The sequence below is a fragment of the Nymphalis io genome, chromosome 11 (genome assembly GCF_905147045.1).
Source record: "Nymphalis io chromosome 11, ilAglIoxx1.1, whole genome shotgun sequence".
NCBI classification, from domain to species: domain Eukaryota; kingdom Metazoa; phylum Arthropoda; class Insecta; order Lepidoptera; family Nymphalidae; genus Nymphalis; species Nymphalis io.
The window spans coordinates 7,724,626-7,739,951 of record NC_065898.1 but is presented as its reverse complement, the minus strand read 5'-3'; the positions used below and the strand labels follow the sequence as shown (position 1 = coordinate 7,739,951).

Below are 15,326 nucleotides of genomic sequence, written 5' to 3'. Positions count from 1 at the left end.
GTAATTAAAGCCAAGCAGTCAGAACAAATATAATAAACAGACTGTGCCTTATGTCTGTATGTATTACGTCAGACATCATTAAGGTATTCTTGATCATTAAAGCATCGTTGATCTACTCGCAAGCTTAAGGCTCTTGACTCGAGTCTGTGTTCAAAGTTGGGTCCGTAACAATGTTTCCAGGTTTCAAAATCTAATTAATCAGGTTCCTAAAATCTTTCGGATTATAAGTGGAGTGAGAATGCACTTGTATTTGGGCCAAACTTATGCACAACAATATTTCCAGTGCAGTTGGCTAGTCTCCCTTGAGAATGGAACGGCAAATTGACCAACTGTCAATCAATCAACTGTAAACTGGTCATCATGACCATTTTAATAATAATAAAATTATTTATACTACAAATTACGTATCTACTCTAGACATTTTATGCACATCTTTACTATAACATTTTATTTTCTAAAAATCAGGTCATGTTAAAACACCAGCTTTATAGCTTTATGGTCGATATCAAAAGATAAAATAATCTGAAAGTGATTCTCTCAATGTCAATCTGGGTTTTTCATTTAATAGTCTCTAAATTAAAACAATAATAATAAAATATTATTATATATTTTAAAAAATAAATGTAAACCAATGTCCGACAAAAAGCAGTCAGATAATTATCAACAAAATTAAAGTAATCAGAAATTTCGTAAATAAGAATCAATAAATATTAATGACTAAAATAATCAACGGTGGATTTTCGTTTTATTTGTGTGTCCACTGTGTCATCACGGGTCTTGATATCATTAATACTTATAAGTTCAGACTACAAATGCATTATAAGTACATTAATAAATTCTAGACATGTATTTATATATAAAAATAAAACTTCAGTAGGGCCTTCATTATAATTACAAAATAAAATGATTATTCGACACTAACCAAATATGAATTCTGTAATGTAACACTTAAACCTTCATTTTCATTGATTACATTTTATATCAATTTCGAAATAACCAGATTAACTTATTTTATGTTTATGTTAATATTCCATATATTACGGAAAATGAGTTATGAATCAAACTATAATTGAATCGGTTTCGATATTTTCTTGCTACAGTGTCAAAAGTCCCACCACTGGGCAATAGTCTTCTCTTGATTACAAGGCTTGGAGATTAATGATTGATTCTGCTGGATGAATAAGTTACAGAACTACATCCGACACATGCAGATTTCCTCAAGATGCTTCCTTCACCGTCAAGCACAAGATGTATTTGGTTTTTTATAGAATAGGAGGCGGACGATATGACGGCATATGGGACACCTGGTAAGTGGTCACCAACGCCCATAGACATTGGTATTGTAAGAAATAATCATCGCTTACATCGCCAATGCGATGCCACCAACTTAGGGAACTAAGATGTTATGTCCCTTGTGCCTGTAATTACACTGGCTCACTCACCCTTCAAACCGGAACACAACAATACCAAGTACTGCTGTTTTGCGGTAGAATATCTGATGAGTGGGTGGTACCTACCCAGACGAGCTTGCACAAAGCTCTACCACCAGTTGATAAATTATAAACACAAATAAACCAAGTTAAAATTAAATAGTGGTTGTCTGGGCTTGAATCCGCAATCCTTGATTAAAAGTCACATGTTCTTGCCACTAGGCCAACGCGGCTTTGTTATATAAAATCATTTTTCTTTGTGTATGAAATATTAAAACATACCCAGAAATGCGCCAAGATGTTGACGTCAAACGTTCTTTGTATGAGGTAGTCCGGCGTGTCTAGCAGATATTGGCCTGACACTACTCCAGCATTGTTGATAAGTAATGTAACCTAAAGTAAAACGAAAATAATTTTAATATCAACTAAAGAATAATATTCGAAAGACAATATAATGAAAGTTGCATGTATTATTAGGTATTAAGTCATTCCTGGGAGGTAATAGGTAGGTATATAAGTTAAAGTTTCTAAAGTTGGGTTAAAGGTAGTATAATACGCCATTCGAGATAACATGTCGAGAAATACGTTTTTTTGCTTAAAAATGTGAATGATTTAAAAATATAATAAATTATTTTTCGTATGTATGATAAAATTGAGAGGTAATGACCGCATTAAACATTTTTTCCATTTTATTTTATTCTTAAAAAATAAATTGTTAACATGTTATAAGAACGATGACTTTATCATAATATTGATCAAGGAAAAATCTAGAAAAATCTGTTAATCATTTCTTGTTCAGGCGGTATTTTTTTGATGTAATATAAATTAAAATTATGATGTACCTAATACATACTATAATAAAACTTATACATATTTTTATTATGATATATATGATTGTATATTGACGCTGCCTGGTAATAAACAAACAGGCATGAAATAACAATAAAATAAATTAAAGATTAGATACACCAAGAAATTTGAAAATATACACTAATAACACCTCTGCCTGTGGAGATACAAATACAATAAATAACAAAAGTAAAACTTGTCATAGATTTTTTTTTTGTTAAAACATATCGAACACATTCATTACACATAATAAGAAAGAAGATTAAATTAAGAAACCCATTAATGCATGATACATTAGTCGCAGATAATGTAAAATTAAAAAAATGTATTACTCGATAAGGTCATACATATCAGGTAATTTAAGTATAATTATTTTCAGACAGAATTTTTGCTTTGCGTGATTATATTATTTTTAAGCTTACTCTTGAAATAATATTGTTCGAAAATTTAATTCCTAATTTGTTTAAAATGTTGTCAAAGTGCAATATCAATCCTCTATTATATAATTGAATTTACTTCACTATTTGAATAAACCGGTTTTTACATATATTAGTTTTTTTTCAATATTGTAAATAATAAATAGAAATATGAAAAATTGGATTTAACATAATACAACTTATTTGTATAAAATAAAACTACAATGTATTGAAAACTTTTTGGTCATTAAATGTTTCTGATAGTACAATCACACACAATTTGACGTGAATAAACAAAAGTGTACAGTGGATACTCATATCTTCATAATGAAACCTCTTATACGTTTACTTACCCTGCCAACTTCCTTCTCGACTTTCTTTGCGACCTGGTAGATGTCATCCTTGCTGGCGAGATCTACTACGTATCCGAAACACTTTCCGCCCAACCCCTTGACTAGTTTTTCAGTGTCTTCTAACCCTAGAACAAGAAATTGATTATATCAGACAATAATATATAATAGTTGTTATGTTATGTAGGATTTCATAGTTTACGGGCATGGTTCCAACGTAAATAAAAATGTCATTCAATCTTTAATATATATATATATAATTTTTTTTTGACTGACTCGTTGGTCTATTGGCTTGATGAAAGGAGGCAGACCCGGAGGTTCTGGGTTCAATTCCCAGGTCGGGCGAATAAAGAGTTATTGGGTTTTTCTGTCAGAAAATTTTGAGTGGCAGCCCGGAGTCGGAAGTTGGAAGTGTGTACACTCCCGTGCCTCGAAAAGCACATAAGGCCATTGGTCATGCGCCTGAACTTTCCCGTCGTGTCGGATAGCCGTCCCATCGGATTATGAGAGTTAGGGAATAGAGAGTGCATCTGTGCTTGCGCACACACTTGTGCACAATAATATCTCCTGAATCGGTCTGGAGGATTATTATTAGTTATATTTTATTCATCTATATTTCATACCTGAAAAAATATTTCATTATTCGAATGAAACTAATCTATAATAAGTTTGTTTCTTCATCATATCATTTTAAATGTGTTACTAGAGCATTTGATATTTTTTTCTCCATCAAATAATCAGAAAAAAAAAACAAAATAAAAACCACTATAACAAAACGCTATAAAGAAGCCGGTCTCATGACAACAGAGCAATTTAAACCAAGTTCAACTAAACTAAATGTTTAAAATGACCTTCAACGAATCTTTTAACGAAAAATAAAATTCTAAAATAAAATCAAAATCTAACAGCCTGAATTTTACCAGAAAATTGTCAATGAAAATAATGAAATACAAGCAATTATATAATTTTAGCACTATTGCATAAGCTCTCATAAGGATCTTAGTTTATAGAATTAAGAAGTCATGTTTAAAATTGCGATAAACACCCCAACTTCCATGGGGTATCATGCCAACCATATTTAATCCAGTCAAATGTCGCTTATAAGCAAATCTATTGGGTATTAAACAATGGCCGTTTGTAAACTTTGCAGCATTATTTTATAAATAAGTGAACAAATTTTATATACATATATAATATTAATCATATAGTTTTTATATAATCTAGTATTTTAAGTAGTAAGTATAGGAAATGAATAAAATTATATATCTTTGAATGTTTGAATTGCTACTACGATAAACAAATTAACGTGAATATGATAAAACTAGCAGGAAATAAGACGTCCAAATAAAAGATAAAAATAATTTACAATTTTTTTTTTATAAAACTATTTAAAAATTTACGCTACTAAAATATGATAAAAAATGTAATTCAGATTGTTAGCTTATGCTTTAAATACGCAATACCTACAATATAAACCTCGGACTTTGAAAATGGATCCGTCATTTATAAATGTTTTTTCTTAATTAGGATTGAGTAAATCGGTATTTCCTGGAAACACTAAACTTATGTACTTTATATCTGGCCATCCGCGTTCTTTTCGTTTTTTTCGTTGCCTTTCGTATTTATCATACGACGGAATACTGTATATTTTACTATTTATTTAAATTTATTATGTATCACACTATGTATATTTTAGTTTTTATATTTTAGTACTATTTTAGTTGCACTTGGTTTAGTACGTATATTTTATTAGTGAATTATTATTATAATAGCCACATCGTACATTATCAATGCACCGCCACCAAAGATGGTCCAAGATAAAAAATCTATTAATGGTGATTAGAGGTAAACAGGGTCCATCCATAATTTTTTTTTATTACGAAAAGTGATAAGGAAATGGTATCGTATTTAGTTTCATCTACCGCATCTACTATAAGTATCAGACAATTTTAAATAATTATTAATACAAATTAATATTTAAAAACTGTTTTTTTTTTTTTTGAATTACCAATTATTTGTATATAAAATCGTGTTTTTAACGTTTATAATAATAAAGATGAAAATTCATTAAAAAGTGTCAAAACCAAATAAATACCTTACGTTTAGTAAAAACCATATAAATACTTTAAGTTTTTTTTAAACTGTATGTTCACCAAAGTTTTCTCTCTGTTTTCTTCGTAATACGAACTAACGGTATTTTTCATTACGAAGTTGAATTATAGTAACGGCAACGTTATAAGCCAACGGCTATAGATAGTTACGATTATATTGTTTGAGTAAGTATAGTTTATAGAATCCAACTTTATAATCAAAAACATTTTTACTATCCTTTTTCTTTTCTCAATGACTCGCCTCAGTTCAAAGAAAAAACAATATGTTATAAGGCATTATTTAAAATTTCAAAGCGTAAAAAATAATATTTGTTTTTAAGGTTAGATGTTTTTATAATAATAAATAATAATATCCTGGGACATTTTCCAGACACGGCCCCAAATTGAGCTTGTATAGAGCTTGTACCATGAAAACCAGACAACTATTATACTACATATACTATTTTTCTTTTGTAAATACATACTTATATAGATAATTACACTCATACTCAGGACAAACAGACATCTTCATGCACACAAATATCTGTCCTGGGTGGGAATCGAACTCACAACCTTCGGCGTGAAAGGCAAGCATCTACCAACCACGCCAACCGGCTAGTCTAACCGGTTTTTATCCGTTAATAATATGTACATGGATATTTAATTGAAGATGATACTCCTGTTTCCTAGAATAAAAACAAAATAGCGAATGCATATTTAATATTCGCAGATTCTTTTGTTAGTGCGCAGATGTTTGTATCATTAATATTTCATAAATCATATATTAAGTCACTAGAAATGAATACTAATTATGTTAAGACAAACAAAAAATATATTTTCTCTTATTAATATTCGTATAGGCAATAAAGCACTTCTTTCTCCGACTTACTCGTATCTTTGGTATGTAACTTATAGTTTTACAAAAACAATTTTGGAAATAAGGTCCAATAACTTTTTATTAGCCTGAACCGGGGCCTGTACCCAGACCACGGGAACTACGGACTTATTAGCTAGCCACTATAAGAACGAGGCATCAGCCACATGAACATATTAATCATATAAGCCTGTGTGTATGAAAGTAATCATAAGCAATCAATTTGAAAGTAGCTTGTCAATCGGATTAGAAAATTCTGCACGATTCTGAAAAAAAAAGCACCAACAATATAATACATAATACAATACGATAATGATTCTCTAATAGTATAAACAGTTTTGTAGACGTACGATATATATATTTAACGATATATATAGTTAAATATAACAGTATTTAATGTTTATTACTACATATCGAATGCCAGTAATGATAATTGAGTTGGGCTTAAATCGAGAATGAATGAATTTTAGGCGTAGTATTTGAGGATGTATTAATTTATTTTTGAAATGTATATAGAGTACAGCAAAATATACATAGTACTTGTGTGGATGGGATTACACGATATATTGACAGGATATTAGTATTGTCTATAAATACTTTCTAATGTTTCGCAGAATTATTCTTTAAATCAAGGAATTATAAATAAGCAAACGCAAAGCAAGTAAACGGTATTTTAATTTAAGCACAAAAAAAGAAGTTGTCTTAGTGACTTTAATATAATTACTTTATATATTTTATATTATAGTTACTGCTATAACTGTTAGAAAGCAAAATGTATTAATTTGATATGATAACAACATAAAACTATTAACATAACATTACTGGTGGTAGAGCTTTGTGCAAGCTCGTCTAGGTAGGTACCACCCACTCATCAGATATTCTACCGCAAAACAGCAGTACTTGGTATTGTTGTGTTCCGGTTTGAAGGGTAAGTGAGCCAGTGTAATTACAGGCACAAGGGCGTTGGTGACCACTTACCTTCAGATGGCCCATATGCTCGTCCGCCTTCCTATTCTATAAAAAAACACTGCGATATATGTCAATTGGTACATATATAACTTTTTGTATTTTATAATCAATATATGTGTTTTTTTATTTGTATCGATTCAAGTATTTATCGCAGAATCTTTTGTTCTGAAGTATTTATACATAATTGCGACGATAAACACTCAACCATAAAGGTAAGTTTAATTGTACTGCCGTGGCTTTTAGCACTTTCATTAAACTGTATTTTTTATCACCTTTTAGTTCTTCAAATAGCCATATAAAAGGATATGAGGAATATCTATATTTTAATTAACGAATGGTATTAAAAAGACTCGTAAGAAATAAATCAAATATCTTCATTTTTTATTTTTATGTTGTGGCATTTTTGTTATAATCTGTGCTTTTTACTCTTGACCGAGTACACTTGAAAGTAAGTACTCGATTCAATTACACACTACACGAATTACCGGAATCCAGTTTACCTTGAATCACCACAATAATACGGTTCTAGGACAAAATTTCATAAGTAAGTAAAAACAAACGAAAATAAATTAATTTGTTTATAACAACAGCTTCCTACGTTAAAAAAACCTTCAGAGGAAAATATACAAGAGGAAACCTTAATTTTGCTTTTATATTATAAAATAAATGATTAAGGTAATTTTTATAAATACCTACCTATTGTTTCCAGTTATAAATTTTGTGGGCTCGCGCCATGAAGGTTTAAATTAAAAAAGAATACCCACGTTATTGACAACAAAAAACTCACCGAAAAATTCAACATCATTCGGAACCTACAACAGGTATCTTTTACAAATTTTCGTCACCCAACGTGCTAATTAGCTTCACGATAGCAAGTATCAGAGAAATACAGCAAACCATCTTTAATATAAAGTTCGCTATACTAATTAATAATGCGACTCAATACCTATTGTATAACAACTTTTAACTACTTTAATTGCGGATTTACTCGAGTAGAAAAAATAAAATTAATTTATCTTTATACTAAGTTTACACGATAAAATAATAAAAAATATTAAATGATGTAGCAGAAATTATGAATACATCGCAATAAAAGGTATACCTAAATAAGAATTTCTGTATTTTTAATAGTATCCGTAGTTGTAGGTTTATTGTGAAAATGATTTACTTATTATTTATCAATTTTAATATATATAAAACCATATATTAGTACCGTATAATACATATTACTTACATATTACATAAGTATAAGTAATATGTAGTAGTACTTATTTCTATCTTTATAATCGTTCAAGTGCGTTTCGCACTCCGGCCTTCAACATTTTTTTGGTAATTATTATTTTTCATAGCAGCCGTACACATTCTTAGTGAAAATTTGGTCATAAAATACAGTCATTTAGTAGACAAACAGACAGACACGTAGGTTTAGTAATAGCAAAAAATGCTTTGCAATTTTTTATAGTATTTCAAGACGTGAAACTAACAGTATCTCGGTCCAATGTCGGTATGTACCGTAAATTCAATTACATTACAATCGGATATCTACAAATTGCGATAAAAAATCTTCCTAGAGATTTGGTACATGTGTAACAGTTTTAACTGCCTCGTTGGTATAGTGGCTAGATGTAAGACCGCAGACCCGGTGGCCCTGGGTTAAATCCCAGGTTGGGCCAGTCAAAGTTATTGGGGTTTCTGTCAGAAAATTCTCAGTAGCAGCCCGGAGTCTGGAAGTTGGAAGTGTGTACAGTCCTGTGCTTCGGAAAGCACGTAAAACCGTTAGTCCTGCGCCTGAACTCTTTCTGGTCGTGTCGGATTGTTGTCCCATCGGATTATGAGAGTTAGGGAAAAGAGAGTGTACCTGTGTTTGCGACTTAGACTTGTGCACTATAATATCTCTTGAGATTGGCCGCCGTGGCCGAAAGCGTCTGGAAGACATTATTATTAACAGTTTTGAAATATATGATTTACTGTGTTGAGACAATAGTAAAAATTTTGCGAGCAAACAACAATCATTTTCTTCATTTACCATTGTCAAACATAAGGGTCAATGAACTCTGTTTAGAATTGAGGCTGGTGTATTATATATATATATATGTGATTTCATTTCGCTTCAATAATTTTTTCGATAAAAACACAACAGAATATTTTTGAATAAATAATTTTTTGTTTTACGTTTATCTACAGAAAAAAAAAACAATTTCAATAATAAATAACACTAGAGTTGTATTATATTAATGTGACAAGTTAGTAATCCCAGTATATCTTATGCACGGATGTTGGCTAAATTACTAGCATGTACATGTTTATCCGACGTCATCGTAGCTTCGGTTTAAAAATCTTACAATAATACAGGATATAACCTAGCGCATGGAGCGAAACGAAATAATGACTGTAATTACATCTATGTGACTACAGACATTTTAATAGATATATTGTTTTTATATATTATATAAAAATCACCAACCCGCATTGGAGCAGCGTGGTGGAATAAGCTCCAAACCTTCTCCTCAAAAGGGAGAGGAGGCCTTAGCCCAGCAGTGGGACATTTACAGGCTGTTACTACTTTTATATATTTGGTTTTTATATGGATTAGAATTTAACACCATCAACTTATCGTAATGACATTATAGATATTGAACAATATATGAATATATGCCATTCTCTTCTATAGGTGTGTACGTACAGCATATCTTATATTTAATATGATCTTGAGTTGAGAAGTTCGGTGGTATAAGCTTCAAGCCTTCTTTGGGTCTTTGCCCACATTTACGGGATCATATTTCACTATTTACTTCGTACATTAATTGTTGTGACTTATATTTAGAATTTTTATTTCTTAATATTTTATAAATGACTGAATACACTTGTCCGGCACAAGTTACAAGATATTACTTCTTACTTAGTTCATACACACTTACCTTGGTTGAACCGGAAGAAATACAAGGATATTGTGTGAGGGAATAAGCTAGTGCATAATTTGTGTCTGTTTATACATATATATCTGGATTTTATTATACATATATAGAGTCAATTATTTCCTGGTGTCATTATTGTACATGCGTAATTAAAGATATATAACAATAATAAATATGAAAAAGCGGAAATACTTTAGTATTTGTCACTTGTTTGCTTTAAATATTTTTTGTCTCAGTGCGAACATGAGTCAGACTAAAAGTGTGTATTTGTGCATCGCTCAAAAACCTTAATAAACGGAAAGGAATTATATTACAAAACGAAGGTTGCTTCCAAATGTATCATAGTTTATGCTATGCGTTGTCTTGTCACTTATAAATGTAGTCTAACGTTCGTAAACGATTCATTTTACGGATGGTAGAATTATCTATGAGGCGTAATAAATAAGAATATATGTTACTTATAAGGACAACATTAATAGCTCGTTACTCAGACCTACAAAACAATCGGTAAAATAACCATTCGTTAAACATAAAAACCAGTCTTATCTATTAAAAAATAAAAGATAGCAAAACGGTAATTATTTTCTTTAAAGATTTTGTTAAATATTATCTACAAGTCTTTTAAATATTCAAAATGTTATTTTGCGAATAAATGATTTCTATAGTTGACAGTAATATATGTATGTGAATTTTATGGTCGTTTTAGAGATGACACAAATGTCGAAATAGACAAAATGTATACAGAGAGTTTCGTTCACTTACGAGCCGGCTTTCTCTCAATTCGCAAATAGCAACACGCGCTTAAATAATAATCATTCATATAGCTGGTGAAATTCCAAAATGGTAAATAGTATATTACCTACATGCACTTATGACTGTGAAATATTTATATTTGTGTGCCTAGTTTGGTGTTAAACAGCTTTAACAATAAAGTGACAAATAAAGAATTCAGGTTTTTCAAAGATATTTCTAGTCACAAATCTTCGGTAGTATTTTAGTTTCACCTTATTTTTTATTTTTTTTTTACTTCTTATTTTATGCAAGATTCGACGTATGTATACCTACTAGCTAAATTGTAAACAAAAGATTACAGTTTTTGCGACTGAAGTCCTACGTCAATAACTTTTTGAAGGTCCTCAAGTGACCTATGTACGTTTATAAGAAAGGCAACTTAAAATAACTATTCAAATTTTCATAAAATTTGCACTGTTTTTTTTTAAGAATTTATTGGACTCCAAAACAAAAACTAAAATATAAATAACAATGTAGAAATGCATTAGTTGCGACGTGCAATTTTCAGGCAACGTTTTAAGCCTTTTAAATTTTTTTTTAAATTACAAGTAAATAAAAAAGACATTTTTCATAAAAAAATATGCAATAGTCAGACGTCAATTTACAATGAAAATATAATAAAGAAACATATAAAATGAATAATAAATATTTATTAAATAATACAATGAGTTTTGATTATTTAAATTAAATTCGAAATCAGGAAAACACTATAAAAATTATTTAAATGCAAATTAAATTCTTGGGTTACTAAAGAAACTAAAACTTCATCTACATCATAAAAAATGATGGCATCTTGACAACATATAATCACCAGTTGGGTAACTTTTATAAGGAAAATGCTGGTTTATTTTTTCACAATTAAAAATAATGTGTTAAATATATAAAAAATATAAGATTGATTTTTAAAAAAAATTACATTCAATAATAATTTTCCTTGTTGTGTGAGACGATATTCAGTTTATTAATTTTGAATACCTTAGAATAGGAATAAATACGCGTCACATTTGACGTCTGATTATTGCATATTTTTTTAAAAAAATGTCTTTTGTGTAACACTATCCGTCCGTCACGAAATCAGAACATCTGTCCGTTCCGATATATAAGATAAACGATTTTATAAGTATAAATTGCAAAATTACATAAATTCATACAATAATGAAAAACCCTTGTCTCTAAACCAATTAGATTATTTAATTGAGTATTAATTATTTGATTAGGATTAGACAATGTATCTTATATTGTAATTACTCAGCAATACTAACTTATATTTCTAAACACAAAATTGGAAATGGGCCTGTGGATGTCTCACTACTTTCTGTTTGTTCACTCCTTCACTCTCATAATCTTATGAGACGGCAAATCCGGCACGACCAGGAAAGAGTTCAGGGCACGGGACCAACGGCTTTATGTGCTTACTGAGGTACGTGAGTGTAAACACTACAGAAAAATGACCCTTTAATGACTTCCTTAGAGACGGTGATCTGAACCTATTGGTCAACGAGGCCGTTAGTTCAAGTCAGTTTATGATTAATCCGGCATTCTTACGCCATATTTTGCATGTTCATATTAATAAAAGAAGATAAAGAAGTATGTATATACATACTCGTATCATAATCTACAAAGTACCTATAATATAACTAGTGATTTATTTGCTCGCTTGAATCTAACTTTAGTTACACATTGGATTGATGGACAATTTGAACCAGTTTTCCCTGATCTTTATGAGTAATACCGAATACGACCTCAATAGATTAACTTTAATTTAATTGCAATATTCCATTTCAAAAATATTATATATACGGAAATTATACGTTAATTGTTTTCGTTTAATGTTTTAATTTTCGTATCATATTTATACTGCTGTGTGTTCCTTGACTAATTCATATAACCTTGGAGAATTTTATTTTATACTAATCTACTTCTGAAACAAGTTTTTGTATTGCAATAAACTGTAACTAATAACGATATCATTGGCTAATAATCCGTTTGCATTATAACACAGACTTTGGAGTAATAGTGTGAGTAATCCTTATAAAACATGCCCCAGGCCTATTGTCTCCACTCCTGACAGGACTGCTGATAGGAGAGTCTGTTAATTTTTTAGACATTAGACATTGGCCCTGTATAATATTTCTTATTAAACATTTCTTAAATCGCCAATACACCACCTTGAGAACTGAGATGTTATGTCCCTTAGCCTGTAATTCCACCGACTCAATATCCCTTCCAAGTGGAACACAACTATATTAAGTAAAGCCGTTGGGCGGTATATATGAAGATTGGGCAGTAACTACCTACCAAGATGGGCTTGCACAAAGCCAACACCAAGTGAATTTCGCACAGGGTCTGTACAGAAGATTGAAATAGCCATTCAACGGGACCATCTTTTCACACGATTATGATTTGTGTGCTAAGTAATATATTTTGATTTCCCTGTATGTAATTATCTATTTAAGACCTCAATGGAAATAATTATTATGTAAATAAAAAACAAAGTATCATATAAATTCCATTTAGCAAACATAATATCTGCGTATAATATATAATTCCGTGCATTGTGTAAATTAATTCGTATAAAAACTATTGAGATTATTTACTTGTGTGATATAAAACAAGTTCTAAACGTATATTATAATAAATCGTCTGTAAACTAGTTTTTCGGCATAATTAGATAAATAACTGGACTTTATTTTATAGAAAAATTTTATACGAACTATATATACATGCACTATATATTATTAATTAAGCTATAATATAACAATTGTAAATATTACTTATAATATTGTTATTCCAAGTTACAAGGATTTAAAATGTATATAATTATGGTATCAAACAGAAATCATGTATATTACTTGACAATATTTTTTTATGTTAAACACGAGGTAAAATTATTAGGTGTATTATAAACCACAAATATTATTACAAGTATTATGTTAAAGGGCGATTGTATAATAATTCATGAAAAACACAAAGATTTTTCCTTTACTTGCCCGATGAGCGAAGAAAATGCAAATAATTAGTCTTTTTGTTTATTTAAAGGTATCTAAAGTCCACGTTTTTTCTTCGAAACACGTAGGTGACTGTAAACGCTATTGTGATATTGACTGAGATCATTAATATTATAATTAATATTAATTGACATACATGTGATAAATACGTCGTTTTAAAAAATATACTCGGAAAACAATTCTATGTACTTAGGTAAGCTAAGGTAGGTAACCTTATGTATTATTTATTTTTATCAAAATATAGTATTGAACAAACACGGCAAATAATATGACAGTTGCATGACTAAAATTTAAAATTCATCCGTTCTTGAAACGTTTAGAATTTGATGCGTGCTAAAACGCACGCCAGCATATAAAATCAATTTTAAATACATTAAAACGATATAGTTTTATTATTAAATCTTTAACCTAAATGACATGATAATGTATAATAGATGAATTTGACATGTTCCAAATGTATACACGTGCTAATTGTATTTTTTCCTTTAACTTTTTTTATGTGAAATCTTCTTTTGATCTGTTGCGCTGTTGAGTGAGATAAAAGGACATAACATCTTAGTTCCCAAGATTGGTGGCGCATTAGCGATGTAAGCGATGATTAATATTTCTTACAATGCCAATGTCTATGGGCATACCTATATAATAAAAAAAGGGATAGACTCATGCCTTCGCCTCACCGACATGCTTATGCCCATCGTATGTTTTCTAGAATATAATAAAATCGTTAAATGTAGAAATAATTTAAGGATTTGTGGAAATTAATGAGGATAACAATGATTGAAATTTATGTAAATACTAACAGTATATACAAATAATACAAGTGTATTTAAGTATTATTTACTTAAATTCAGCTGTATTAATATTTTGTATCGAGTTTGTGACAAACTGTGTATTTTGATGAATAAAAAGCTATATAATAAAAAAAGGATAGAATTATTACTTCGAGTGCCTATAGATGTGGAAATTGGATAAACATATTTAACAGTTTCGAGTTTTCACCTCTATCAGCAGTCCCTATGACTTGGCTGACATTTATTTCCTTTAAATATTTATTGCATTTTGTTATTGGTAGAAATCTAGAGCAGGTTTGGAGTAGAAACTACAAAAATACTTAAATGAACTGAATTTTAGGATATATCTGTATACTCTACGGTAAATCGATTTTATATTTGTAACAGCGACTAATTATTAGTGAGGGAATACTTTAAATTATTGCAGAAATGTCACATTCAATAGAACAAATACTAAATATAAAAAAAAATCTCCAAGTAAATGTTATTTGAACATTTATGTATATAAGAAAGACTAAAGATACATCGTTACACAATAAGTAATCTTATTGACTACAATTCTTTTGTCTTGTGACATTGATTAATACGGGAAGTCGTTTTTTTTTTAAAGCAAATAATAATATATATAATAATACATTCTCAGTTGTAATATTCACAGATGTCTTAATTTTTTGCAACTATGATATTATATGGTTTTTTCTTATATTACGTATATAGTATATAAAATTAATTTCAATATTTATTTATTGCATTTGTATTATTCATCTTTTACTTTTTTGTCAAATTGAATTCTCCTCTTTGTGTGTGCTGAAAGAAATATCTTTAAGGAATAAGTATGACTT

At 29.7% G+C, this 15,326-nt stretch overlaps 1 protein-coding gene across 1 annotated transcript in view; it reads right to left on the bottom strand.

Moving 5' to 3' along the window:
- The window catches only part of LOC126771952 (estradiol 17-beta-dehydrogenase 11-like), a 43,023-nt gene that overhangs the window by 6,843 nt on the left and 20,854 nt on the right, over positions 1-15,326 (bottom strand). Inside the window, exons 3-4 of the mRNA XM_050492141.1 lie at positions 3,049-3,173; positions 1,713-1,823 (exon numbers count right to left, since the gene is read on the bottom strand). Coding sequence (XP_050348098.1) covers positions 1,713-1,823; positions 3,049-3,173 — 236 coding nt within the window. The remainder of the gene's footprint in view (positions 1-1,712; positions 1,824-3,048; positions 3,174-15,326) is intronic.